Source organism: Peromyscus californicus, unplaced genomic scaffold, assembly GCF_007827085.1.
Source record: "Peromyscus californicus insignis strain IS unplaced genomic scaffold, ASM782708v3 Scaffold_16__1_contigs__length_79575227, whole genome shotgun sequence".
Classification (NCBI taxonomy): domain Eukaryota; kingdom Metazoa; phylum Chordata; class Mammalia; order Rodentia; family Cricetidae; genus Peromyscus; species Peromyscus californicus.
Window position 1 is genome coordinate 74,990,030 of NW_026294458.1, and position 26,036 is coordinate 75,016,065.

The 26,036-nt window shown below is 43.9% G+C and overlaps 1 protein-coding gene across 4 annotated transcripts in view; it reads left to right on the top strand.

The window, feature by feature from the left end:
- The window catches only part of Morc3 (MORC family CW-type zinc finger 3), a 49,670-nt gene extending 24,145 nt beyond the window's left edge, over positions 1-25,525 (top strand). For 2 of the 4 annotated variants that reach the window (XM_052741233.1, XM_052741236.1), the window contains exons 7-17: positions 1,327-1,455; positions 2,038-2,157; positions 3,695-3,792; positions 10,561-10,665; positions 12,776-12,898; positions 12,999-13,073; positions 14,793-14,838; positions 16,908-17,071; positions 20,512-21,400; positions 22,906-23,063; positions 24,227-25,525. In XM_052741233.1, the coding sequence (XP_052597193.1) occupies positions 1,327-1,455; positions 2,038-2,157; positions 3,695-3,792; positions 10,561-10,665; positions 12,776-12,898; positions 12,999-13,073; positions 14,793-14,838; positions 16,908-17,071; positions 20,512-21,400; positions 22,906-23,063; positions 24,227-24,380 (2,061 nt within the window). In that variant the 3' untranslated portion in view covers positions 24,381-25,525. The remainder of the gene's footprint in view (positions 1-1,326; positions 1,456-2,037; positions 2,158-3,694; positions 3,793-10,560; positions 10,666-12,775; positions 12,899-12,998; positions 13,074-14,792; positions 14,839-16,907; positions 17,072-20,511; positions 21,401-22,905; positions 23,064-24,226) is intronic. The other 2 variants (XM_052741235.1, XM_052741234.1) reach the window with 2 other exon arrangements.
- The last annotated feature ends 511 nt before the right edge of the window (positions 25,526-26,036 follow it).

The following is a 26,036-nucleotide window of genomic DNA, read 5'->3' on the forward strand; positions in this document are numbered from 1 at the left end:
GTGAAGAATTTTCCTCACACGGCTCCATTCCTGAATTGTGTTCTGACAATTGAGTTTGTTTTGGAGAAAGATCTCACTGGGTAGCCACAAAGTGGAGATCCTCCTGCTTGGGCTCCGAGTGTTGGAGTTTATAGGTGTGCTGGTGCACACCCGAAATGCTCCTCAAGGAGGTAGAAGCAGGAGAAGTACGTGTTCAAAGCCGTCTTTAGCTATATGTTGAGTTCTAGGTAGCTTGTTGATATAGAAATGTATTATATAGAAATGATAGGATAAAAGGTGGGTTATTGAATCTACTCTAAAAAATAGAAATGATGGGATAAAAGGGTATTGAATCTACTCTGAAAAGAGAGAAAGAGGATATAGATATAAGATAAAAGGTAGGTTATTGAATCTACTAAAAAAAAAAAAAAAGATATAGAAATAATAGGATTAGCCGGGCGGTGGTGACACATGGATTGAATTCCAGCACTTGAGAGGCAGAGCCAGGTGGATCTCTGTGAGTTTGAGGCCAGCCTGGTCTACAGAGTGAGTTCCAGAACAGGCTCCAAAACTATACAGAGAAACCCTGTCTTGAAAAACAACAAACAACAAAAACAAAAAATAATAGGATAAAAGGGTAGATTATTCAACCTACTCTGAAAAGCAAAGGGGGAGGATATAGATATAAGATAAAAAGGTAGATTATTGAATTTACTTTTAAAAAGCAACTACTAGTTTTACATATTTTTCATTGGATTGGGTTTTTGTATATTGTATACAAATTTTGTATATTGATACAAATTTGAGGTAAATTGTTAGAATATACTGTACATACACTTCTAATCTTGTTCAGGTATTGGGGAATCACACGCCTTTAATCCCAGGAAGTGATGCCTGGGCAGAGAAAGCTATATAAGGCGTGAGGAGACAGGAGCTAGAGGCTTTTCAGGCTGAGGAGTCCTAGAGGTGAGATGTGGCAGTGGCTTGTTCTTTGTCTCTCTGATCTTTTAGCATTATCTGGATCCGGGATTTTTATTGAAAGACCATTTTTAGAAATTCGTATTGCAGTTTGTGCTATTTTGAGACCCTGTCTCAAAAAAAATTCTTTTGAAATCAGAATAACTAATGTCATTTCGTGTTGTTTTCATTGCTTGATACTTGAGTGGAACCCAGGGCCTCCTACATGTTCAGTGCATACCTTTTTCATGAACTCTACCCCACCTCTATAGTCTGTGTCGCTTTAGTGAGGAGTTAAGGCGTTCGTTACCACATTCATATCTGAGTAATACTGAATACATCTGTGAATAAGTCTTTGGAAAAGACAGATTTTGCTTTGTTTCTTTCCAGGCTTACTGCAGTATTTTATACCTAAAGCCACGAATGCAGATCATCCTGCGTGGACAGAAAGTGAAGACACAGCTGGTCTCCAAGAGCCTTGCCTACATTGAACGTGATGTGTACCGGCCTAAATTTCTAGTATCCTTCATGTCTGAGGCTGTGCAGATGGAGGGACACACAGTCAGAGTCGGTTGTTCTTTCCCTCTCTGTTCCTGGGACGCTAAGGAGTTAGGTTCCTTTGGGTGCTCGTAAGTGGGTGCATGGAGATGAGGACGGCTTGCAGGCACCCCTCCTCTTTCACCGTGGGTCCCAGGGGTGGAAGTCCGTTTGTTTGCCAGGCTTGTGGCCAGCGTCCTACCCGCTGCTCCATCTCACGAGCCCTCCCCACAGCAGTCTGGTCTCCAGATTTGCTTTCTGTGTGTACTTTGGGACTTACTTATTTTTAATAGATTTATATATTTTCATTTTATATGTATGAATGTGTTGCCTGCGTGTGTGTATATCACGCGGGTGCCTGGTGCTCAAGGAGGCCAGTGGCGTATGAGATCCCCTGGGACTGAGATGGCTGTAAGGCACCATGTAGATGCTGAGACTCAAACTTGCATCTCGTGGAAGGAGACCCGTCTGTGCAGTCCCTGTGTGTCGGGGTTTATTAGTATACACAAAGAGTCATGCAAGGGGGTGAAGTGTTGTGCTCAGAATTTTCCTTAATATTGCAAGACTAGAACAGTGAGAATTACTTTTGGGTTCAACTGCAGAAATAAAGATCATTATGGGATAATGATGTATCACAAAAATAGACTCATCAAGGCTTATGAAAAAGTGGGGTGTCAGTTAAAGGTAAGGTTTATATTTGAAAAAAAATGATTTTAGCAAAAGAATAATTTATTTTTTGCTCATGACTTTTTAGGTGTCAGTCTTTTTGGAGGTGGGAAGGGGTGTTGGCTTTCTGACAGGGTCCCTCTATGTGTCCCTGGCTGTCCTGAAACTCATTGTATAGACCAGGCTGCCCTTGAACTCACAGAGATCCACCAGCCTCTGCCTCCCGAGTGTGGGGATTAAAGGTGCGTGCACCACACCTGGCTGGATATCAGTCTTTTAAAGCAGCATTAGCCTGTCATTGGCCGTGGTCACTTGTCATTTGGTTCTCCGTCCTACAAGAGGAGACGGAGGATTTACTTTATCTTACAGATTTGGAGATGGGGACTAGTAAGTAGTTTGCCCCAGACTTAGGGAGTGTGGTTCTCAGACGCAGAGGTACATCTCTGTGCTGAGTTGTTTGGAGGGAAGTTTGGGTGTTTTGTCTTTTTTGTGTGTGTGACCATCTCACTATGTATCACAGGCTGGTCTCAAACTGAGCTAGCGTGACTCCTGTAGATGCCAGTCTCTTAACTGCCTTTGGATGTGGGTCACGTGATTAATGAAATGAATTTGATTGGTGTTCGTTTGTTGTTTAACTTGGCTGTTTCTGTTGGTGTTTATGGAACCACCCTGAAAAGCAGTAGCTGATAGGTTAGAACTGCCCTCCTCCCATGTGAGGCTGCAGGTTAGGCTGGTACCAGGGGCCTGTTCCCCAAGCTATTTTTCTGGCCCTGGAATTACTGCCCTTTTAAGTAACTTTCATTGTTGTAATATTAGTTTAGGTTTTTAGTCATAGCCCACCATGTAGTTTGTTCTGCATACATCAGAGCGTCTGTATTTTCTAGTATTGGTGATAATCATGAGCACACATGGCCCTGTTAAAGATGTGTTGTTTGATTTAGATAAGGACTCTCTTGGCACATGGGCCGTGTTAACCTGTATGCCTTTCCAACTTTGCATGGGCTGCTGAAGTGAGCACGTGTGAAGGGTTCAGGCACGCTTTCTCTTTGTCCCCAAGTATTTCCGTTTCATTCCTTTCAACTTATTCGGAGTTCCTGTAGAATGTATTATACATTCTGACAGCATCGTAGTGTGGGTTCGTTTAGACTGCTGTTTGTACCAGGTGTAAGAAGGAGACATGAACTACAAGCTGCAGGTGCCTGTAGTACAGTGGTTTACAGGTGGCAGGATGAGGGGCTGCTGGTGTGGGTGCACTGACACCAGGACTGTGCTCACCCGTGGCTGTGCTTGTGAAAGTCCCTGCACTGAATTCCTTGTGGTCCTTTCCTTTGGTTAGTTTGCTCACAGTTCTCATCTAGACGGACACCTGCCAGGAGTGGGTGTGGAAGAAGCTCTAATATATCCAGGAATTAACTTAATAAAAAACACTAAGCACTTACCAGTAAATTTCAGGGGAGTCATATAAAGTATAAGAAAGCAGTTTATGATGTAAATCTTTGTTGAAGGATATAGTAAACATGTGTTATGTCTGAAATGCTGTTTCATTATATTTCAGGCAAACAACATGGGCGTTGGAGTGGTTGGAATTATAGAATGTAATTTCCTTAAGCCAACTCATAATAAGCAAGATTTTGACTATACTAATGAGTACAGGTATGTTGCCCATTTATATACTAATGTTCTGAGGAAACATGTTCCTGAGATGGCTGGAATATTCACCCCTTTAGCCAGAGGACATATTTGAGATGGGGTAGACCTGTCTAGACTGGCCTTGAACTAGCTATGTAGTCTACTCTGCCTTGAACTTCTGACAGTCCTTCCTACACCTCCCAAGTGCTGCAATTACAGGTAGGTACCCCAATACCCACAGGCAGAGATTTGCTCTATTTTCTGTATCATGTTGAGATACAGAATTGTATATTCTGCTCATGGTGGGATAGATGACAAATTCTGAGATGGAAGAGAAGACCAGCCCCTTTTCTATATGAGTTACTCACTGTTTTAAAGTTCTGTAGTATAGGGCTTCTCTCCTTTTTATTTTCTAAATATGTATACATATGTGTGTCTGTGTGGATCTGTGAACATGTGAATGCAGATGTCCACGGAGTCCAAAAGAAGGTTGGATCCCTTGGAGCTGAATTTATAGGAGGTTGTAAGCCACCTGATTTTGGTGCTGGGAACCGAACTCAGGTCATCTGCAAGAGCAGCTCTCTTACCCTTTGAACCATCTCGCCAGCCCCATACATTTTCTTTCTGGATGTCTTTTTATTTGCTATGACCAAAGCAATTTATAAAAGAAAGCATTTAATTTGGGGCTTACAGTTCAGAGGTTAAATCCATGACCATCACGAATGAGAGCATGATGGCAAGTAAGCATAGCACTGGAGCAGTGACTAAGCTTCACCTTTGCCCACAAGCACAGGGCAGAGAAGAAAGCTAACTGGGAAATGGTGTGAGCTTTGGAAACCTCAAAGCTCACCCACCAATGATACACCTCTTCCAAGGCCTCGTTTTTCTAATCCTTCCCAAATAATCCACCAACTTAGGAACCAAGTATTCAAACATAAGAGCCTAGGAGAGCTCTTCTCATTCAGTCCACCACAGTCCACTCCCTGGCCCAGGTAGGGTCATAGCTATAATGCAAAGTTCATTCAGTCCACCTTCAAAAGTCCCTGTAGTCTTTCAGAGTCTCTTCTGAGACTCAGGCAATCTTTTAAAAAACCCTGGAAAATAAGAAAAAGCAAACTCTGTTCTTCCACAAAATATAGGTTGTCATTCAAACGCAAGGAGTAAGGAAGGGCGCAGAGAAGAAGTAAACACTGGACCAAAACAAGATCCAAACCTATCTTGGCAAACTTCAAATCCTATAGCTAATTTGTGTCTGATGTCAAAAGGCTTAGATAGCTTTTCTCTTTCAGTGGTTTGTTTGTTTCTGAGAAGGAGCTTCTCTCTGTAGTCCTTGCTGTCCTGGAGCTTGTTGTGTAGAGCAGGCTGTCCTCGAACTCACAAAGATCCTCTTGCCTCTACTGGAATTAGAGGCTTTGTTGACTGCAACACACTCCTCCCTCTGGGGCTGGTTCCACACCCTGTCTGCACTCCCCATGGCAGACACCCCACAGCTGGCCCCTCTGACGTCCTAGGGTCTCCAGCACAGTCCAGACTTCACTTGGACAGCTACACAGTGTCCTCTTCAGGCCTCCATACAGGGACTTCCCGCAATACAGCTGGTTTCAGCAGCTTTCCTTAACTGAGGAAGAAGTTTCCACAGCTCCTTCACTCCACTTTGCCTCTGCTTCCTGCTTGGGATGGAGACTGACCCCTCCCTGAAATTCATTTGCATAAGTGTGGTGATATTGTGTCCCCTAATATATTGTGCACCCTAATAAACTTACCCGGGGTCAGAGAACAGAACAGCCACTAGCTAGACATAGAGGCCAGAAAATGGTGGCACACACACACACACACCTTTAACCTTTCAGAATTTACACCAATAGCTGGCACCGAATTTTTTATTAATTAGACCCTTTAAGATTCATATTACACGTAAGTTTTCCTTTGTTGCTTCTTTTTAGGAACAGACAATTCCTAGGCCTTTTCATTATACAAGTTGGAAGTTTAGCTGGGTGGTATCTGCATAAGAATAATTGCTAAACCTGGTGGTGGTTGCTCGCGCCTTTAATCCCAGCACTCTGGAGGCAGAATTTCTGTGAGTCCAGCCTGGTCTACAAAGTGAGTTCCAGGACGGGCTCCAAAGCCTGTCTAGGAAAACAAGGAAAAAAATAACCGATAAGCTGGGCATAGTAGCACATATTTATAGTCCTAGCACTGGGGAGACAGAGGCAGGCAGATTTCTGTGAGTTCCAGGACAGCCTGGTCTACATAGTGATTTCTAAGTCACAGAGACACAGAGAACTTGTCTCAAAAAACCAAAACAAACAAACAAAATAGTCGCTAATAACCATGCTAATGTTAGGCTATCTTGAAATCTCCCCTGCCAACAAAATTATTCTGAAGATTTTCAATTTAGCCTCAGGCATATTCTTAGGACAAGGGCAAAAACCACCCAGATTCTTGGCCCAATTATTAAATGAATGGTCACTAGCCCAGCTGTAACATTGTTTCCTTCTGTATCCTCTTGAGCTGTGCCCCAGTAGTCCATATTGCTCGCAGCCTTGCTGGGCACAGCTGGGGCACAGCTGGGAGCACTTGCCTTCAGACCAGAAGTTCAGTAACAGTGAAGACACAAAAATGCTTCAGCATAAAATAAGCACAGAGTCCTCACTGTCCCGGACTGGATTTGGAGTGGAAAGTATGCCAACAGTGGGCACACCAGCAAGTGTTGTTGGAGACCAGTAGTCTGTAAGATACAGTGAGACTGGGGGACGCCAGCAAGTGTCCGTGTCAGTGGTCACAGTGAGAAGTGATGCAGACCTGTAATCCCCGTGCTGAAGAGGCTAAGGCAAGAGAACCTGTGAGCTAAGGCAGCTTAGAGACTGAGGCCCTGACGGGAGTTGACTGGGAAAAGCACTTGCTGCCACGTCTGCTGCTCTGATCCACACGGTAGCTGGAGAGAACCAACTCCTCCAAGTTGTCTGACCTCTAAAGGGCATCATGGTACACACACACACACACACACACACACACACACACACACACACACACACTAAGTAAATGTAATAAAACTTTAAGAATTAGACCATTAAGAGGGTAACAGAACTAATTTTCACAGACTTAGAAAATATTTCTAAGTGCAAACATTTAAGGAAGATGTGTTAGGAATCTCACAAACTCTTTGGAAGCTATTATGAAAGTACATAGCCTTGATAATAAACCCAGGCACATTGTGAAAAGAAGGTTATATGGACCTGTTACTGATTTAAAATAGTAGCAAATACTATTAAAACCAAAGGGGCTATATTCTGAGAGATTACTGGTAAAAATTGTTTTATGTTTATTTATTTTGAGCATCTGTGTGGTTCACAAGGAAGTCAGTAAGTTCAGGGAGTCAGCTATCTACCACCATACAGTACCCTGAAGGGCCATCAGGGTCAGTGACAGACACTTCTGTTTAATGTCAGGACCCTGATGGGTAGTTTCAATATTGAAAAACCAGCATTATTGATCACATTGATTGAAAAAAAGCAAAAATACCAGGTGTCTTCACATCTGTGGAGAAGTGTACTTCATTAAGTTCGGTACCCGTTTGTGAACTTTTTGGGTTTGGGGGTGGTTTTTTGGCTTGTTTGTATGTTTTATGTGCTCTTTATTAAGTTCAGTACCTGTTTGTGAACTTTTCTTGTTTTGAGTTTTTTGGCTTGTTTGCAGGTTTATTTTAGGTGTGGGGTGTTTTGCCTGCATCTATAACTATGGACCATTCGTCTAATGCCTGTGGAAACCAGAAGGTGGCTTTGGAGCCCCTGGAACTGGAGTTATGGATGGTTATGAGCCACCGTGTAGGTGCTGAGAGTCAAACCTGGGTCCTGTGGAAGAATAGCCAGTGTTCTAACCACTGAGATATCCCTCCAGCCTCAAGTTTGTTTGAGACAGGGTCTCACTATGTAGCTCTGGCTGGCCTAGAACTTGCTATGCAGACGAGGCTGGCCTCAAGCTCCAAGATCTGCCTGCCTTGGCCTCCTGAGTTGCTGGGATCAAAGGTGTACACCGTAACCAGCCCCCATTTGTGAGGTTTTTAAAGGAACCACTTATAACCAAGGGCATGCTAAGCCGAGATAATTTATAAAGGAAGTGAGTAACATTGCTAATGGCAATTTAGTGGTAGGTTTCCTCTAACAGTGAGAATGAATGGGAATATCAGCTGTTCACCATTGTTCCAGGGCAATAGCTGACATAATCCAAGGGAGGTAAATGAAGGACTAGTGGCTGGCAAAATGGCTGCGGGGGGGGGAGCCGCGTGCGGCGGTGAGTGCTGGCTGCGCAAGCCTGGCAACCCGAGTTGCCAGAGCCTGTGTTAAAGGAGGAGGAGAACACTCCTGGAAGTGGTCCTCTGACTTCAATGTCTATACCCACACACGCGTCGTACATTAATATAAGTCATTTAATTCAAATATTAAGAGACTGGAAAGAAAAATAAACAATTAGCTGTTTAATGTCAGGACTCACACCTATAATCCCAGTAATAGGGAAGCTGAGGCAGGGGCATTGAATGCAAGACTCCTCTGGTCTGCAGAATGAGGTATGAGACTCTAGCTCAATAATAATAATAATAATAATAGTAGTAGTAGTAGTAGTAGTAATAGAGTAAGGAAAAAAATATCACCTTTATGAAGAGTCTGTTATCTGAGAATACGGAGACATATAAATTAAACCATAAAGCATTGTGGAATGGAATTGAAGGTGATTGATTTTTTGAAACACATGTGCATTGGCGTCAGTACTTAATAAGCCTGTTTTATATTCTGTCCAGTAAGTCCCTACAGAAGAAAGCACATGGACTAATTTTGAATGTTTATGAATTGTTGGTGTGTTTTTGTTTGTTTATTTGTTTTGTTTTGAGACAGGGTTTCTATGTTTCAGCCCTCACTACCCCAGAACTCTTTGTAGACCAGGCTAGACTAGAACTCAGAAAGATGTGCTTGCCTAGTCCTGGGATTAAAGGCACGTACCACCATGCCCAGCTTTTTCATTGTTGGAATTTTCTTCTCTTCACAGTATTCCTTTAGTCGTTGCTAGATTGCACTAAACTTGTAGAAACTAAGAAGTCTATTTTAGTGGGATGATGGACAGATGGTCTAAAACTGGATGGCCTTTTATGCCTCTGAGCATTCAGTTTATTTCAGAGGTTATAACGTAGTAGGAAAGTGATCGTCTCTAAAACTGTTGGTTTGTGGCAGTACGGGAGATAGAACCCAAGGGCTCCAGCTTGCTGGGCAGGTGCTCTACCACTGATTCCATCTCAGTTAGGCAGGCTATTTACGTAGGACCACAAACATCGGTAGCATAGACAAAAATTAAAACATGAAAAGGACCTGGTAGATGTTGACACATGTAGCAGGGTTGGCATTCTTAGATCCCTTGATAGCTGTGGAGATTATTGGCTTTTTTTGAAAACCAGTAGTCTATTAAGTAAAACTGTATATTAATATACATCCTTTGAAGCCTTGTTCCCACTAAGAAGAAATGAATGTAGTTCAATAGCTTGAGTTATGTAAATGATGATAAAAAGATAGATAGGTGTGACTTTAGGAAGGAAGATGAGTTGTCATTAGGGCATCTATGTGTCGGTGATAGAAGCACTTCCGGGGGGATCAACATAAAGCCTCCAACCGGGCATTAAGCGAGAATAAGTTACATGGTGATAGTTCTCAGAAGCAGGGATAGGTGTTATCTTTGAGTTCATAGTCAGCCTGGTCTACATAGTGAATTTCTGGATGAAAAACTAGGAAAAGAAAGAAAGAAAGAAAAAGCTGTGAAGCAGTGACTTTATTAGTTGGGATTGAAATGCAAGGGGCTTCTGGTTCTCTCGGTATATTGCTTTGCAGCTGTACTGACTAGTTGTGTGTGAACTTGACACAAGCTAGAGTCATCAGAAAGGAGGGAGCCTCAGTTGAGGAAGTGCCTCCATGAGACCCAGCTGTAAAGCATTTTCTCATTTAGTGATCAATGAGGGGAGGCCCAGCCCATGGTGGTGATGCCACCCCTGGGCTGGTGGTCCTGGGTTCTATAAGGAAGCAGACTGAGCAAGCAGTAAGCAGCACCCCTCCATGGCCTCTGCATCAGCTCCTGCCTCCAGGAATTCCTGAGTTCCTGTCCAATGAAGGACCATGATCTGGAAGTGTAGCCAAATAAACCCTTTCCTCCCCAACTTGCTTTTTGGTCATGGAGTTTTGTCGCAGCAATAGAAACCCCAACTAAGACAATAGTGTGTGTCTCAGCAGTGGTAGGTCCTAGTATCCTACTGCTCTTTCTTCTGGGTGCTTTGTACATATTAGATAAGTACACTATTGCTGAGCTGTACCTCCAGTCCTCCCTGTCCCTTTCCCTCACTTTTTGCATACCCCACCCCCAATAATCTAGGAGTTTACAACAATCTTTGCAGAAGGAAAGGTGGCATACTTGAATGGTTTTTTTTTTTGTTTTTTGTTTTTTTTTTGGTTTTTCGAGACAGGGTTTCTCTGTGTAGCTTTGCGCCTCTCCTGGAACTCACTCGGTAGCCCAGGCTGGCCTCGAACTCACAGAGATCCGCCTGGCTCTGCCTCCCGAGTGCTGGGATTAAAGGCGTGCGCCACCACCACCCGGCTTGAATGTTTTTATTAGTTATACAATTGGAGGTTTTTGTTTCTGCTCACAATATTGTTATAATCATTGTTAGATTACTTTTGTTTTATGTTTACTTTTTAAAAATTGATCTTGAATTGATGTTTTATTTTTTCTGGAATTAATGTTATGATTTATTTTTTTAAGGCTTACAATACTAGCATTAGGAGAAAAGCTGAATGATTACTGGAATGAAATGAAAGTGAAGAAAAATGCAGAATACCCTCTAAATTTGCCAGTCGAAGACATACAGTAAGTACTGAATGCTAGGTCCTTTCAAAGGTGACGGTGTGTCTGTGGCTTTGCACAAACGTAGGGCTCACACGAGAAAGTAAATAAACACACTCCACATTAGTGAGTGGATGTCTATTATTTATTTATTTTATGTGTACGTGTGTTTTGCCTGCATGTATGTTTTTGTGTACCACTTGTATTCCTGGTTGGAGAGGGCATTGAAGGACCTGGAACTGGAGAGATTACTCAGTGTTAAGAGCTGTTCCAGAGGACCCAGCTTTGACTCCCAGCACCACCTACCTGCTGGTTCAGCAACAGTCTAACTCAGTCCCAGGGAATCCTACAGCCTCTTGTGACCTCTCTGGGAACCAGGCACTCACCTGGTGCATAGATATACTTGCAGGCAAAACTCTCATACATATAAAATGAAACAATAAAGTAAAAAAAAAAAAGAAAAAGAAAAAGAATTGTACAGTATGATGCCTGGCATGTGCTCCTTAGTACATGTAGCGCGTACTAATAATTCTACAAATGAACAGTGAGTAAAATCCCTGTGCAGTGATAGGCAACAATAGAAAGGTACTGGGCCTGTGCCTTTGTGAGCATGAAAGCCCTTGCCAGGATTTGGAATCCTAGAAATCTTAGGGAACAAGGGTCATTAGGTTAGTTTGCTTTCTTAATTTTGTAAACATTGAGTTCATTTGAAGTTGTACGTTCATGAGGCCTTGTTTATACAGAGTACCTGTTCTGCCTCTGAGCTTCACCCTGGGCCCATGCTGGGCAAGCATGTCAGTGAGCTGGAGTTCAGCTCTTGTGGCCTGCCACAAGGACCCACTAAGCTTACTTTGGCTTCGAATTTGCCTCCCAAGTGATGGGATGAAAGGCGTGTGCCCCATGCTCTGCTTCTACCCACTGTTTAAAACTGTATTGAAAAGTTATTGGTGAGGGGCTAGAGATAGCTCAGGCAATACAGTGCTTGCTGGCAAGTATGAGGATCTGAGTTTGATTCTAGAACACAGGTGTGACAGCTGGGCATGGGAACATGCACTTGTAATCCTTGCCTACATGGCCCACGAGAGAACTGCCTCAAAAAACTAGGGTGGATGGTGTTGCTAAAGAAAGACTCTCCAGGTTGACCTCTGCCTTCCACAAGCACATGTGCACACACAAGCATACATGCACACAAACGTTCACAGCAAAGAAAATGTTATTGGTGAGTCAGCTCTGTGATCCAGCACTCAGTGATCAGAGAATAGAGGACGAAGAATTTGAAGCCAACTGGGCATGGTGACATACACCTTTAATTTCAGTATTCAGGAGGCTGAGGTAGGTGGATCTCTGAGTTGAGGCCACCCTGGTCTACAAAGTTTGAAGTCAGTCTAGAGTTGAAACCCTTAAGAAAGTCTTATGTAAAATGTGTCTTCATAATTTTTTTAAATTTTTTTACCTAAGTATATGGTTGTTTTGCTTGCATATCTGTGTAGCTCATGAGTGTCTGGTGTCCACCTCGCTGTTGGATGCCCTGGAACTGGAGTTCCAGATGGTTGTGAGTTACAAGTGTGTGCTGAGACTTGTACTTGGGTCTCCTAGAAAGAAGCAAGTGCTCTTATCCAGTGAGTTCTCTCTCGCTGGCTGTGTACACCTCTTCCTAAGACAACCTCCCTCCCCCTCTCCCTCACTTTCCCCCTGTCTTTCAAGACAGGGTTTCTCTAGGTAGCCCTGGCTGTCCTGGAACTTGGTCTGTAGACCAGGCTGGCCTCAACTCAGATCTGCCTTCCTCTACTGCCTACCAAGTGCTGGGGTTAAAAGTGTACACTATCACCACCTCCCACCCTCACCCCCCAAGACAGGGCCTCATTATAGCCCTGGGTGGCCTAGAACTTACTGACATTCTTCTGCCTTCCAAGGGCTAGGAGTAAAGAGACATTTGTTCTATTAAAACGGTATGTGGCCTTAACCTCTGCAAAGTTGCCAACTTTAAAAACTTCATTATACATTAAATACAGTTTGATCACACAGTTTTCAGGATTGGAGATAAGGAAATATTTAGTGTGGAGACAATGTAGACAAGAAATGGAATACTTGAGTCCATAATTCCATTTAATATTTTGTTTTTGTTTTGTTAAAGGAAGCGCCCTGATCAGACATGGGTTCAGTGTGATTCTTGTCTAAAGTGGCGAAAATTACCAGATGGAATAGATCAGCTTCCAGAAAAATGGTACTGCTACAATAACCCTGACCCACAGTTCAGGTACCAGACAGCAATGCCCTTTCTGAGAGGCAGACAGCACTGGGGGAGGGGGCGGCTGGGACTGCTGACGTGTGACTCTCTTGTCATCTTTGTTTTCTAGAAATTGTGACGTTCCAGAAGAACCTGAAGATGAGGACTTGGTCCATCCCACTTATGAGAAAACCTACAAAAAGACGTGAGTGTCGTAGAGTGTGGTGCGCAGTGATCCCGTGAAGAGCACTGGTGTGTGCAGTGTCGTAGTGTGGTGTGCAGTGATCCCGTGAAGAGCACTGGTGTGTGCAGTGTCGTGAGCAGTGATCCCGTGAAGAGCACTGGTGTGTGCAGTGTCGTAGTGTGGAGAGCAGTGATCCCGTGAAGAGCACTGGTGTGTGCAGTGTTGTAGAGTGGTGAGCAGTGATCCCGTGAAGAGCACTGGTGTGTGCAGTGTCATAGAGTGTGGTGAGCAGTGATCCCGTGAAGAGCACTGGCAGTGCTGCTCTGTGTCAGCGTGTGCTGTGAGGACCCGGGTTTGCTGGCTTAGCTGCACGTGCTCTGCTAAGAAGAATTTGGCCTTTGGGGCTGTGTTAGATGAGCTGTGCAGAGACACTCCTGTTAGGAGCCTCCGTCTTGACAGAAAAGGTGCCGTGTACATTAACAATGAGAAGTTGAGGAGCCTGGCCTAGAGAGATGGCTCAAGGTTAAAAAGCTGTTCCCCAGAGGATGCAGATTTGACTCCTGGCACCCATGTGGGAGCTCGCAGCCACCTGACACTCCAGTCTTAGAGGACCCAGCATCCTCCTGACCTCCTAGGGCAGTGCACACATGTGGTACGCAGGCAGACATGCAGGCAGAACATACATACATTAAAACAGGTGAAGTCTGTAAAGGGCACAGTCCTGTGTTAGGAGCTCAAAGGAGAGTTCTTCTGGCCTGGCCAGGGACGGCAGGAATGGTATGGACCAGGAAGTTTCATGAAGGAGGTCACTTCTATAATCAGTCTTCACCGGGTGGTAAGAGTGTAGTACGTGGGTACAGTCAGTCATTTGTAGGGCTCAAGCAGTGTGACTAGGGGTAAACAGGAAGTGGAGATGAGCTATGGAGCAGTTACATAATGCACTGAACATAGAAGGCTAAGAACCTTTTGTGTGTGTTACATGGATGTTTGTGTGTGTGTGTGGAGACCACAGGTCAGTGTCAGCTGTCTTCATTTGCGCTCCTTTTTTGTTTTTGTTTTGAGACAGGGTGGTTCTATGTAACCCCATCTGGCCTAGAACTTTCTATGTAGACCAGGCTGTCCTCAAACTCACAGAAATCCTCCTGCCTCCACCACCCAAGTACTGGGATTAAAGGTGTACACCATAGCACCAGGCTCTCCCGTCCTGTTTTTTTTAGCTTGACTGGCCTGCCAGTGAAGGACAGGGCCCCTCCAGGCCCCACCTCTGCAGCACTGGGGCTAGATGTGTGTCATGCCCAGCTTGTACTTGGAGTCTAGGGCATTCGAGATTGGTTTCTCATCTCAGGTTTGCTCAGCAGGCACCTTGCTAACTGAGTCACCATACACACAACCCCATGGTCTGCTAGTATTTACATAATTTTAGAGTGGTTTTGGAAGTAATGAAACCACTTTAAAGCCTTTAATATCCCTGTTTATGTTTATGTAATGTGGCTCAGGCAGACTTTAAGTGTTACTAAGGTTTTTTGTTGTTGTTTTTTAATTAAAGGAGAGAATGTGTATGGGGTGGGGGGTGCTCCATAGTCTAAATGTTCACCAGTGATCATAATGAAATCAAAGCTAAGTTTATTGTAGATATTTGAGTAACTTGGTAGTGAAATAGGTATATCATTTGAAAATGGGATTGTGGAAATATTGATAGGCTAAATATCAAGATGTTCATTTTTCATCTTTCTTTTAAAGCAGCAAGGAGAAATACAGGATCAGACACCTGGAAATGATCCCTCGGGTAATGAATCCTTCCATTTTATATCTGTCTTAATTTTTAGAAGTACTTGGTTTAACTGATGCTGAATTCTAAAGTTTTGGACTTTTATAACCAGTTGAAAGGAACTTGTTGCATTCACACTCTCTCTTTTTGGTGCCCATTCTTGCTCTTTTCCCCAAGTCTTCCTAGCCCAACAGTGTCTTCAGACTGTCCTATTAATATTTAGTGGTGTATCATTGAGGTAAGGCAGCCTTTCACAAATCTTGTCAGGCACTCAGAATTGCTGAAATGAAGAGAATAAATGTCTATGGAGTGCACAACCATAAATGGGACATGGATCTCATCCTCATTCCCCTAAAATTGAGGAAACATCAGGGAAGAGGTGGTGGGAAGATGATGAGGACCAGAGGGCCAGGAGGAGAGAGTGGTTGAGAGCTCTGTGACTGTCAGTACAAGGTCAGACTAGTCAGCTTCCCACTTGAAGGGAGGGGCATTGTCAGCCGTTGATGGTACTAGGGGAGTCAGGTTTCCTTTTTTCTTTCTTTTTTTTTTAACTCTTTTTAATTTTTTATGTGCATTGGAGTTTTTTGTTTTTGTTTTCCTGCATGAATGTCCATGTGAGGGTGTCGGATCTCCTAGAACTGGAGTTACAGACAACTGTGAGCTGCCGTGTGGGGGCTGGGAATTGAACCAGGCTCCTCTGTAAGAGCAGCCAGTGCTCTTAACCGCTGAGCCATCTCTCCAGTCCTGTGGGTCAGTTTTCTTTAAGGGTATGGCTCCTGTAGGTTGACTTGGCTCCAGTGGGCATCTCCACTACTTTGTCTAAGGGCAGCTGGGATTGGATTTCAAAGAATCTTGTTATTAGAGAGCCATATGTGGGGGAGGCTGACAAGGGAGTCGTGAGGTGGAGGCCAGGCAGTCTGATGAGCTATGGGCAGGCTGGGTGGGATATTTTGGCTGACTGTAAATATTTCTTGGAGGCCAGGCAGTTTGATAAGCTATGGGTAGACTGGTGGGATATTTTGGCTGACTGTAAATAGTTCTTGGACAGGAAGTCTTGGTCTGCCTGGGGTGTAGGTTTACTTGTAATTGCATTGCGGTGCTTTCTCGTGTGGTGTGGGGAGTACAGGACTTGGGAGAAGAACAGTGGGGTGACTTTGGTTTTGAAAGTACTGTATGATTATATTCACTTTCATTCCAATTTCTCAAAAGAATATTTTTGTTCTATTTTCTAAGCTGTGTATGTGTTAGGTTCACAGCCTAGCAAATCTGTTTTGCCTTTGTGGCCACTTATAGTCTGTCTTGTATGTTTGCTTTGTTTATCTCCTTACTGTCACACTGGAGTCTGGAGATGGCTCAGCCAGCTAAGAGCACACTGTGCGAGTGTGAGGAGCTGAGGCGTGGGTGCCTGGCACCCAGGAGTAAACGACTCGTAGTGAGTGTTTGTGACCCAGTGCTTGGGAGGCCGAGACAGGGTTCCCAGAAGGTTTTTGGCCAGCGATTCCAGCCAAATGGGCAAGCTTCAGGTTCAGTGAGACCCTATGTCAAACATGAGGTGGAGAGTGAGTGAGGAAGACAGCCAGCATTGGCCTCTGCCCTCCACAAGCTTGAGTCCACATGTGCACACATGCACACACAACCATATACGTGCACATATACAAACAGTGATAAGATATCAAACCATGCTACCCTCGTAGCAGGCTGGATTAATTTACTGGTCCACTTACCCATTTCTAATTAGCAAAAGAAATCCACATGTAGGGCTGGAGAGATGGCTCAGCGGTTAAGAGCACTGGCTGTTCTTCCAGAAGTCCTGAGTTCAATTCCAAGCAACCACATGGTGGCTCACAACCATCTGTAATGAGGTCTGGTGCCCTCTTCTGACCTGCAGGGATACATGCAGACAGAACACTGTATACATAATAAATAAATCTTTAAAAAAAAAAAAAAGAGAGAGAGAGATCCACATGTTTAGGATGATTCTCAGTATCTTCGAGGTAAAAGGAAAATAGATTGTGTGTATCTTGTGTTTGGTAACTATTACATTAAAATAGTTCTTTTAAGGTCCTTTTTCTTTTTTCCTCCAACAGATTAATCCTGAATTACTGTATCCAACAAGTGTTTCAAGTCAGAACTTTTCTCCTATGAAGGAGAATCTTCCAAGACCACATCTTTCAGAAGTCGGGAGTCCCTTTACAACAAGGCTTATAAGTAACCACCTTGTTTCACCTCAGTCTGAACCTGAGAGCAGCAGGTTAGTGGTGTCTCTTGTTCAGCAATAATGCAATTCTAAGAAATTAGAGTTCACGTGAATGTGAAAATTCTCAAGGATTTTCCCTACTGTCTTCAACTACATAGTTAAGTTAGCTAAAAACGATTAACTGAGAGCTATAATAGCACATACTGGTAATCTCAGCACTCAGGAGGTTCATGTTTGCCTGTGGAGAGTTGAGGCCAGCCTATGTAAGACTGTTGTTTTGGGGGGGCCGGAAACAAGATTTTACAGGCATATGGGTGTGGGTGTGTGGTTTGATCAGATCTCTACCTCTTGCTGGGTTAGTGGCAGAGGCCTGTAATCCTAGCTCCTTGGGTAACTAAGTTCTGCTTGGAGCTACAGAGTAAGTGTTCTAGGCTTTTGTACACCCCATCTCAAAGCAAGAAGCATGGGAGACCTAGGGCTGTATAGTTTAATTGTGTGAGCACCTCCCTATTGTGCACAAGCCACAGAAACCACACCCTGGTTGACACACTTAAGTTGGCAAGTGTAGTTAGCAAGAAGCAGAACTACAGAAGCAAAATGCAAGGGTAGTGCATGTGGGGACTTTCCCTGGACCTGTGGACTTAGTCTTTGGTGGAGTAGATCTTTCCTGGACCTATGGACCTAGTCTTTGGTGGAGTAGCTCTTTCCTGGACCTGTGGACCTAGTCTTTGATAGAGTAGCTCTTTCCTGGAACTGTGGACCTAGTCTTTGGTGGAGTAGCTCTTTCCTGGACCTATGGACTTAGTCTTTGATGGATTAGATCTTTCCTGGACCGGTGGACCTAGTCTTTGGTGGAGTAGATCTTTCCTGGACCGGTGGACCTAGTCTTTGGTGGAGTAGATCTTTCCTGGACCAGTGGACCTAGTCTTTGGTGGAGTAGATCTTTCCTGGACCGGTGGACCTAGTCTTTGGTGGAGTAGCTCTTCTGTTCCTGTTTTGGCGGGTGTTCAGAATGGCACCTCTGACATGGTGTCAGTTGTGTCAAAATATGGGGCCTGTTAACAGTATGTAGTATAAAAATCACTGCCTTTATAATGGCCAGTGACCATCTTAGTTATTTATTCTGTCCTTGTTATAAAACACCCTGACAAAAGCCACCTAAGGGGCCTAGAGATGGCTCAGTGAGTAAGAGCACCAGCTGCCTGTCCAGTTAGGATTCCCAGGAGATCTGACGTCCCCTGCTGGCCTCCATGGGTATTGTATGCATGTGATACACAGACATAACATTTAGACAAAACACTACATACATATATATTGTGGCTCAGCTTGGGGTACAGTCCATTATCAGTGAAGTTGTGGCAGCAGGACTTGTTGCATGTTGTCACATGGCATCTAAGGTCGGGACTCAGACGCAGTGAATGCTAGTGCTCAGCTAGCTTTCTCTTCTCTGTACAGTCTAATAGGCGGATTAAGGAGTCTGGTACAGTATCACTGAGTCCCTAGTCTCTCTGTCTCCACCCTCTAGTGCTCAGTGCTTCTTCCCTTGGGTGCTGGGGATGTGGACTCAGGTCTTCATTCATTCTTTCTTTTTTAGTTTTTCAAGATAGGGTTTCTCTGTGCAACAGTTCTGGCTGTCTTAGAACTTGCTTTGTAGACCAGGCTGGCCTTGAACTCACAGAGATCCTCCTGCCTCTGCCTCCCAAGTGCTGGCATTAAAGGCATGTGCCATCACCACCTGGCATCAGGTCCTCATTCTTAAACAGCAAGTAATCTTACCTCCTAAGATATCTCCCCAGCCTCAAGACAATTTCCAATTTGGGGGAATCATTTTATATGAAATTGACTTGGGCCAGCAGGTCATCCTTCAATGATGGGGTCCTAAGTGGGAGGTGGGCAGCAGATGAGAAGGTGAAGAAGAAAGGAAAGCTGAGGTCAGGAGGTCTGGCACAAGCTATGTCTTAGGCCAGGCAGACACATAGCTCAGCACAACATCTTATGTACAGGTTTTCCTGACAGGGAAAACGGGAAGGACTAGCTTCGGTAGGAAGCTCGTCAGACAGTAACACACAAGGGGAACGTACAGATTGCACACAGCAGCCTGAGGACTGGTGGTCATCACCCTGTACAGTAGGAAGAGTTGAGTTCTCAGCATCCACAGCCCCTAAGGCCCTGCCTGGCCCCAGGCCATTATTGCCTCTACCAAGCTCATTCCTGATTTTAGACAAGGAACTACATTGCTTCGCAATATTTCAGTGAAAATCTTGGATTAGACTAGCTCTCAACACACAATAATAGAGAATCTGTTGGGCTTTGATCACTGTTGGTTTCAAGAAGGGCTCTGATTTAGGGCTTGTATTTATTGTAGTGCTTGGAAACCACCCGTGAAGAGATGTTTTGTCAGCATAGACAATTGGTACTCTAAAGGGATCAATGGTGGACTGTGGTGGTGCACGCCTTTAATCCCAGCACTTGGGGGGCAGAGGCAGGTGAATCTCTAAGTTCAGGCTAGTCTGGTCTACAGAATGAGTTCCAGGGCTACACAGAGAAACCCTGTCTTGAAAACCCAAAAGAGCCCGGCAGTGGTGGCTCACACCTTTAATCCTAGCACTCGAGAGGCAGAGGCAGGCGGATCTCTGTGAGTTCAAGGCCAGCCTCATTTACAGAGTGAGTTCCAGGACAGCTAGGGCTGTTACACAGAGAAACCCTGCCTTGAAGGAGGGAAAAAAAAAAAAAAAAAAAAAAAAACAGAGAGAGAGATCTCAATAGTCAATTATTTCCTAATAGTAAAGGAGAAAATAATTTGTATCATTAATTCAACATTAGGACTGAATAGTGTGATATTGAAAAAGTCAACCTGGGCATTTCTTAGAATTTCATGATAATTAGAGAGTTGTTACAGTACCTTGTTGGGATGATCACTCAAGTCCTTTGAGCACTGAGTCCTTAGTGGACTGGTTTAGAAGACTGAAACTGAAGAAATCGTACCTCACTGGGGATAGATGTGAGGGTGTGTAGCTGGCTCTACTTTCTGCCTGTTCTGCCAGGATGGGAGGGTCCCAGCTCCACAAGTCCATCCCCATCGAACCTCCTGCTGCCATGGTTTCCTTCCCACGGTGACTGTGTCTTCACACTGTGAGCCGGATGAGCCCTTCCCACGGTGACTGTGTCCTCACACTGTGAGCCGGATGAGCCCTTCCCATGTTAAATTGCTTTTGTCATATATTTTGACACAGCAACAGGGAAAGTTGTATTCTGTCATGCCCATGTTTTTTTGTTTGTTTGTTTGTTTTTCGAGACAGGGTTTCTCTGTGTAGCTTTGCGCCTTTCCTGGAACTCACTTGGTAGCCCAGGCTGGCCTCGAACTCACAGAGATCCACCTGCCTCTGCCTCCCGAGTGCTGGGATTAAAGGCATGGCACCGCCCGGTAAAATTTTTGTTTGTTTGTCATGCCCATGTTTTACAAACTTACATTTTATGTCTATAATTTCTTCCAGCCTGAAACGGAGACTTAGTACTCGTTCATCAATTCTGAATACAAAGACTCGGAGATTAAATAATCCTCCCTTTGAAAATTCAAAACCTTACAAAGATGATGATGACGAAGATGTCATCATCTTAGAAGAAAATAGTACCCCCAAACCTGCAGTCGATCACGATGTGGAAGTGAAGTCAGAGCAGAGCCGCTCTGAACAAAGTGCTGTGCAGGTTGAACTTGTAGGCAGCCCCGAACCTTGTGCCCAGGCCAGTGCAACAAGCACCTCCACCTCCAAGTGCGACCCGGGCACTGCTGTGGGCTCCACGCAGACTGATGCGCCAGGTTTAGTTGTGAAAAAGGAGGAGAGTGTTGACGACGAGATGGGTGTGACGAGTGATCCAGTGACACTGCTGTCCTCCTGTGTAGGTGCGGAAGCCAAGGTGCAGGAAGCCTTGGATAGGTCGGCGGATGATGCTGGCCGTCAGTTACAGGAACTGAGGGGTGAGCTGCTTTCCGTCACACAAGAGAGAGATGACTACAAGAGACAGTGTGAGATGTACACTGATGAGATAAAAGTGCTGCAGCAGAGGATCCTGGAGATGAATGACAAATGCGTGAAGAAGGAGACTTGCCACCAGTCCACCGAAACTGATGCTGTGTTTGTGCTTGAAAGTGTTAACGGGAAGTCGGAAAGCCCGGACCATGTGGGGTCCCAGTATCAGCAAGCTTTGGAAGAAATAGAAAGGCTGAAGAAACAGTGCAGCGCTCTGCAGCACGTGAAGACTGAGTGCAGCCAGTGCTCTGGCAGTGAGAGTAAGAGCGAGATGGATGAAATGGCTGTGCAGCTGGACGATGTGTTCAGACAGCTGGACAAGTGCATCGTTGAAAGGGACCAGTATAAAAGTGAGGTGAGTGCCAGCCGGTCAGCAGCCATCGTGTGCTTTTTACCTGGGGAGAGGGCCTCCTGGCGGCATGGAGGGATACGGAGAAGCCTTTTGGATTCTTAGAAATGTCTAAAATAGGGACTGACAGGATGGTTCAATGAATAAAGCCCCTGCCTTATAAGCATGGGAACTGAAGTTCACATCCCACCACCTACATAAAAGCCCAGTGGGTGTGGCAGTTTAGTCTGAGGTTTGCAAGCTCTAGGGTCGAGATGCTGCCTCAGTAAATGAAAGTCAAGAGTTAGTAATGTCTGCCTCAGGCTTCCACATACACACGCCAATAAACAAAAAAGTAAAATAAATTAATGCTATGTATTAAACCAGGTGTGGTAAATACCTGTAGTCCTAGCACTTGGGATATGGAGTCAGAGATCAGGAGTTCTAGGTCATCCTCACTACATGGTAAGTTTGAGGCTAGCCTGGGCTGCATAAGACCGTGTCTCCCCTCCTTGGCCTTCCATCCCTCCTCCCTGCAAAAAAAGAGGTTTGAGAGTACTAGAAAACAATGGGCAATGGTTAGTTATGGTGGTGAGTGTCCTGTAGTGAATGGGATGTTGCTTTGATTGAGTAACTTTTATTCAGTATAGTCAGAACTTGGCGTGTAAAACTAGTACACCTTTTAACAACCATGTGGGGTAGCCAGTAGTACCCTCTTATGGAGGAAACCTCTGAGTGCAAGCAACATAATAAAGTCCAATGAAATGGCAACTCTACAGTTCAGACACAGGCTCCTTGTACGGTGTTGGTTTACTTCTTAGTGCGCAGTAAGTGTGATCTGAGATGGCTCCGCGGGTCCAGCCATCGCACTTGGGTCTTCCAGGCTGCAGGAAAGCAGTGTTTATATTCTGCTGGGCTAATCGGTGCCTGGAAAATGCAGTTACTGGAGGTGTTTTCTTTGGAGGAAAAAGAAAAGCATTATTAGCTATCAGGATGTGAATGGTAGCCTGTGCGTATGTCCTACTTCAGATTTGCAAAGTATTTTATTTCTAAGATAGGGTCTTACTGTGTAGACCAGGCTGGCCTCAAACTCAGAGAGAGAGATGTACCTGTCTCTCCCTTCTAAGTGCTATATTAATGTGTGTGCCACCGCATCCAATGTAACATTAGCCTTTTAAGTTTTCTTTATTATTTTATGTGTATAGGTGTTTTCTCTATGTATGTGTTTGTACCTTGTGGGTGCCTGGTGCATGGAGGGTGTGGGTTCCCCTGGAACGGGAACTGCCAACAGCCAGTGCTCTTAACCAGTGAGCTATCTTTCCAGCCCTGTGTGCACTCTGAATGATAGGTTATTGTGTTAAATGATAAAACACAAGCAAGTTAATACAAGCTTTTATTGTAATTAATAATATTAAGTGGATGAAATGAGAGCCTTTTCAAACAACAGCATTAACATCTTGGTGTTTCACTTTTCTAGGGTCCACTTACAGTGTTTTTAAAATTTTATGCTTATAAACTGTATTTTTTGTCAGGTTCAGTTATTGGAAATAGAAAAATCACATGTTCATTCGCAGTGTGAAGAACTCAAAACTGAAATTGAACAGTTGAAGTCCACAAGTCAGCCAGCAGGAGCAGATGTTTCAACTTCAAGCAATGCTGAGGAGTCCGTCACTTGTGTGGACGGGGAAAGGTATTGGAGCTTGTTTGCAGAGTGGGGGTGTCTGCTCACTAGTTACCTCTGCTCACACACGCTCCGTAGACACTCTTCTCTGTAGTCACTGGCACACATTGTGGTCCTGGCAGAGCTGCTGATACGGAAGGTTAAGAGAAGGAACATTGCTTCAAGTTGCTAAATTAAGGGATAGGAAATGGTTTGGGTTATTTGGGTAAAAAAAATGAACACTGGGCTGAATTTCACTATGACTATGATCTAGGACTCTATTAAAAGTGGGCCAGGACAATGGATAACCACCTGAGTGAGAGCTGGGTATTCAGGTTTGGGCTTTCGTTTAGCTTTAGGTGATGGTGGTGAGTTTTGTTCTTTTTGATACAGGATCTCAGCTATTTTCTACGTGGGTGCAGGGTTCTGTGTAAGAGCTACAAGTCTAAACAATAAATGAATTATCACGTGATCTCAGTTGGCTTCTTCTATGACCAAAAGCAACTTGGGAGTAAAGAGTGTTTGGCTTAAGCTTCCAGGTTGCAATCCCTCCAAGAGGGGAGTCCGAGCAGGAGCTTGAGGCCGAAGGCTGCTGCTGGCTTCCATCCTGACTCGTGCACCTTAGACACTAATAATTACAGACCAGCCTGGCTGTTGAAGCTGCTCTCAGATGACCTAGGCTGTACCAGCTTAACAGTTAACCTACTAGGACACACATTAGAGAAGTCTCACAGATGAACAAAGCCCGCTTCATGGTATTCAAACCACGGTTTTGGATACTTACTTGACCACGGAATTTTTTCCTAACACAATTTAAGTACAATTCAGGTTATTTTCCTCCAATAGAAGGTGAAATTTAAAGCTCAGTGTTTTAGTTCTTAGTGTTCTCACTTATTGCTGTCTTCCTAGGTGACAGCAAATTGGGAACTAACATCTAATTTGTGTGTTTTTCTAGTCCAGGTTATCTCAAGAGCCTCTAGTTTAATGAAACATTCTACTTGGGTTTAGCCTCGCATCTGATGAGTCAATTGGTTATTTAATTAAATCCAGTTTTTGAAAGAGTTTCTACTTTTCATTTTACTCTGTATCATTCCACAGAGGTTTCTGTATTTTCACTTTTAATTTTTAAATCCCATAAGAGAAGTCATTTATATTGCAGTGTTCACCTAATCAGTTAATACTTGTATTTGCAGCCTCAAACTTCGTTCTCTTCGAGTCAATGTAGGACAGCTGCTAGCTATGATTGTGCCTGATCTGGATCTTCAGCAAGTCAACTATGACGTTGATGTAGTGGATGAGATTCTAGGACAAGTGGTGGAGCAGATGAGTGAGATCAGCAGTACTTAAGGTGCAGACATGTGGTTACAGCTTTCACGATGGCAAGTTCAGTTGAACAGGCAACAGACTGAAGGACCGCATTTTCACTGTATTCTATGCATCTAGTGTCACAGCTACTGTGGACACACTTGAAATAACCTGTGACTGGCTGGTATCGAGCAACTGAGTAGCTACCCTAGCTTCTGTTCTGAATGTAAATATTTGTATTGAGCCCACACGTATTTTTTTATTGCCCTAGAGACTGGTGTTTTTCACCAGGAGGTTTTCAGGTTGTTCCTACGGTTTGTGCAATTTTTCTGGCTCCCTAAAATGTATTTTTCTCAAAGTTGAGGGCTGTGCCATAATGTAAATGGATATGTTGCTACTGTTGTTTCTTTTCAATGAGCATAAGTAAGATTCTCAATAATGTAGTGACCCTCCTGATGAGGACTGCTTGCAAGGGAGCTGAGGCTAGTGCTTTTCTCTGTAAACTCCTGTCGGAGATCATTCTGCATAGAGGAGAAAGGAAAGCCAAAGCTAGCTTCATTTCGCCTGGCTTTTTCTTGTGCTGAGATTGCTAGTCATCAAGTCAAATGTTTTCCAGGACAATGAAAAGATCTTTGAAGTATTAAAAATATCCAGCGACAACCATGTTTACTTAGAAGCCCATTTTTGGCTGTTGATTCAGCATGAAGTGGGCGCAATAATTATTTGAGATTTCTTTTTGTGAAATTTCCTGTATAGCCTATGTAGGGTTCCTGCAGGCCAACGTGAGCTGAGAGGGCAGTCTTTCTCACACAGTACTGCGTATCTTCTACGATATTATGAATGTACGTGTTTTTATCCTGGAGTTAATCACAAACGGGCCTGCGATTACAGTGTCACACGCCGGAAAATATGCTTTTACTGGTCCCAAGTTTTGTGCAATCTGAAAAGAGGAGATGGCCTTTTATTACATATGAACTGTATATAATTAAGAATCATATTTTCCACAACTAAAATGTGTTATTTTTTCCAAAGTTTTATTGTTGCTATTTATTTTAACTTTTGTTTCTGAAAATTCAGTACATATTCATTTTGTGTGTGTGGTTAGTTACACATCTGTTGTATACAACATTGAGTCTTTATGTATATTACCTTCTGGAAATTGCAAATAAATGAAGTTTTTGTTTTTATTTACTTGATAAAGGTGATAGTTATTTTTGGTGTCAAGCTGATTTTCTCTTTAATACATGCTAAGTGTATGTAATGACAGATCCTCACATGCTTTTGAAGAATCAGTGTTAATTCAGATATTTAAGCACATACCCACTGGGCCCTCAGTTGACATAGTGTACTGTATTAATTATAAGCGATGCTCTTATGAGACTTTCCCTTCTGTAAGGCCAGGCTCATTGCTCTTGAAGGTGAGAGTCTCACGGTCCTAGGGGTGAATCTGAAGCCCTGTACTCTTATTACTGAGCCACATTCCCAGCCCAAAATGAAAGCTTTTGTGTAAACCATTCATCTTGCCTGAGTGACAGCACCTCTGTAGGTCACAGAAGCTTTGTGAATGTTTGAGGTGTGTACAAGGGTTCTTGGAAGATGCCATCTTTCTTTTGGTTGGCTATACCCCTGAAAATGTATTTTATATGGCTTTATGTGACTTCATGAGAAATCAATCATAGGCTTCCTAAAATAATTTGC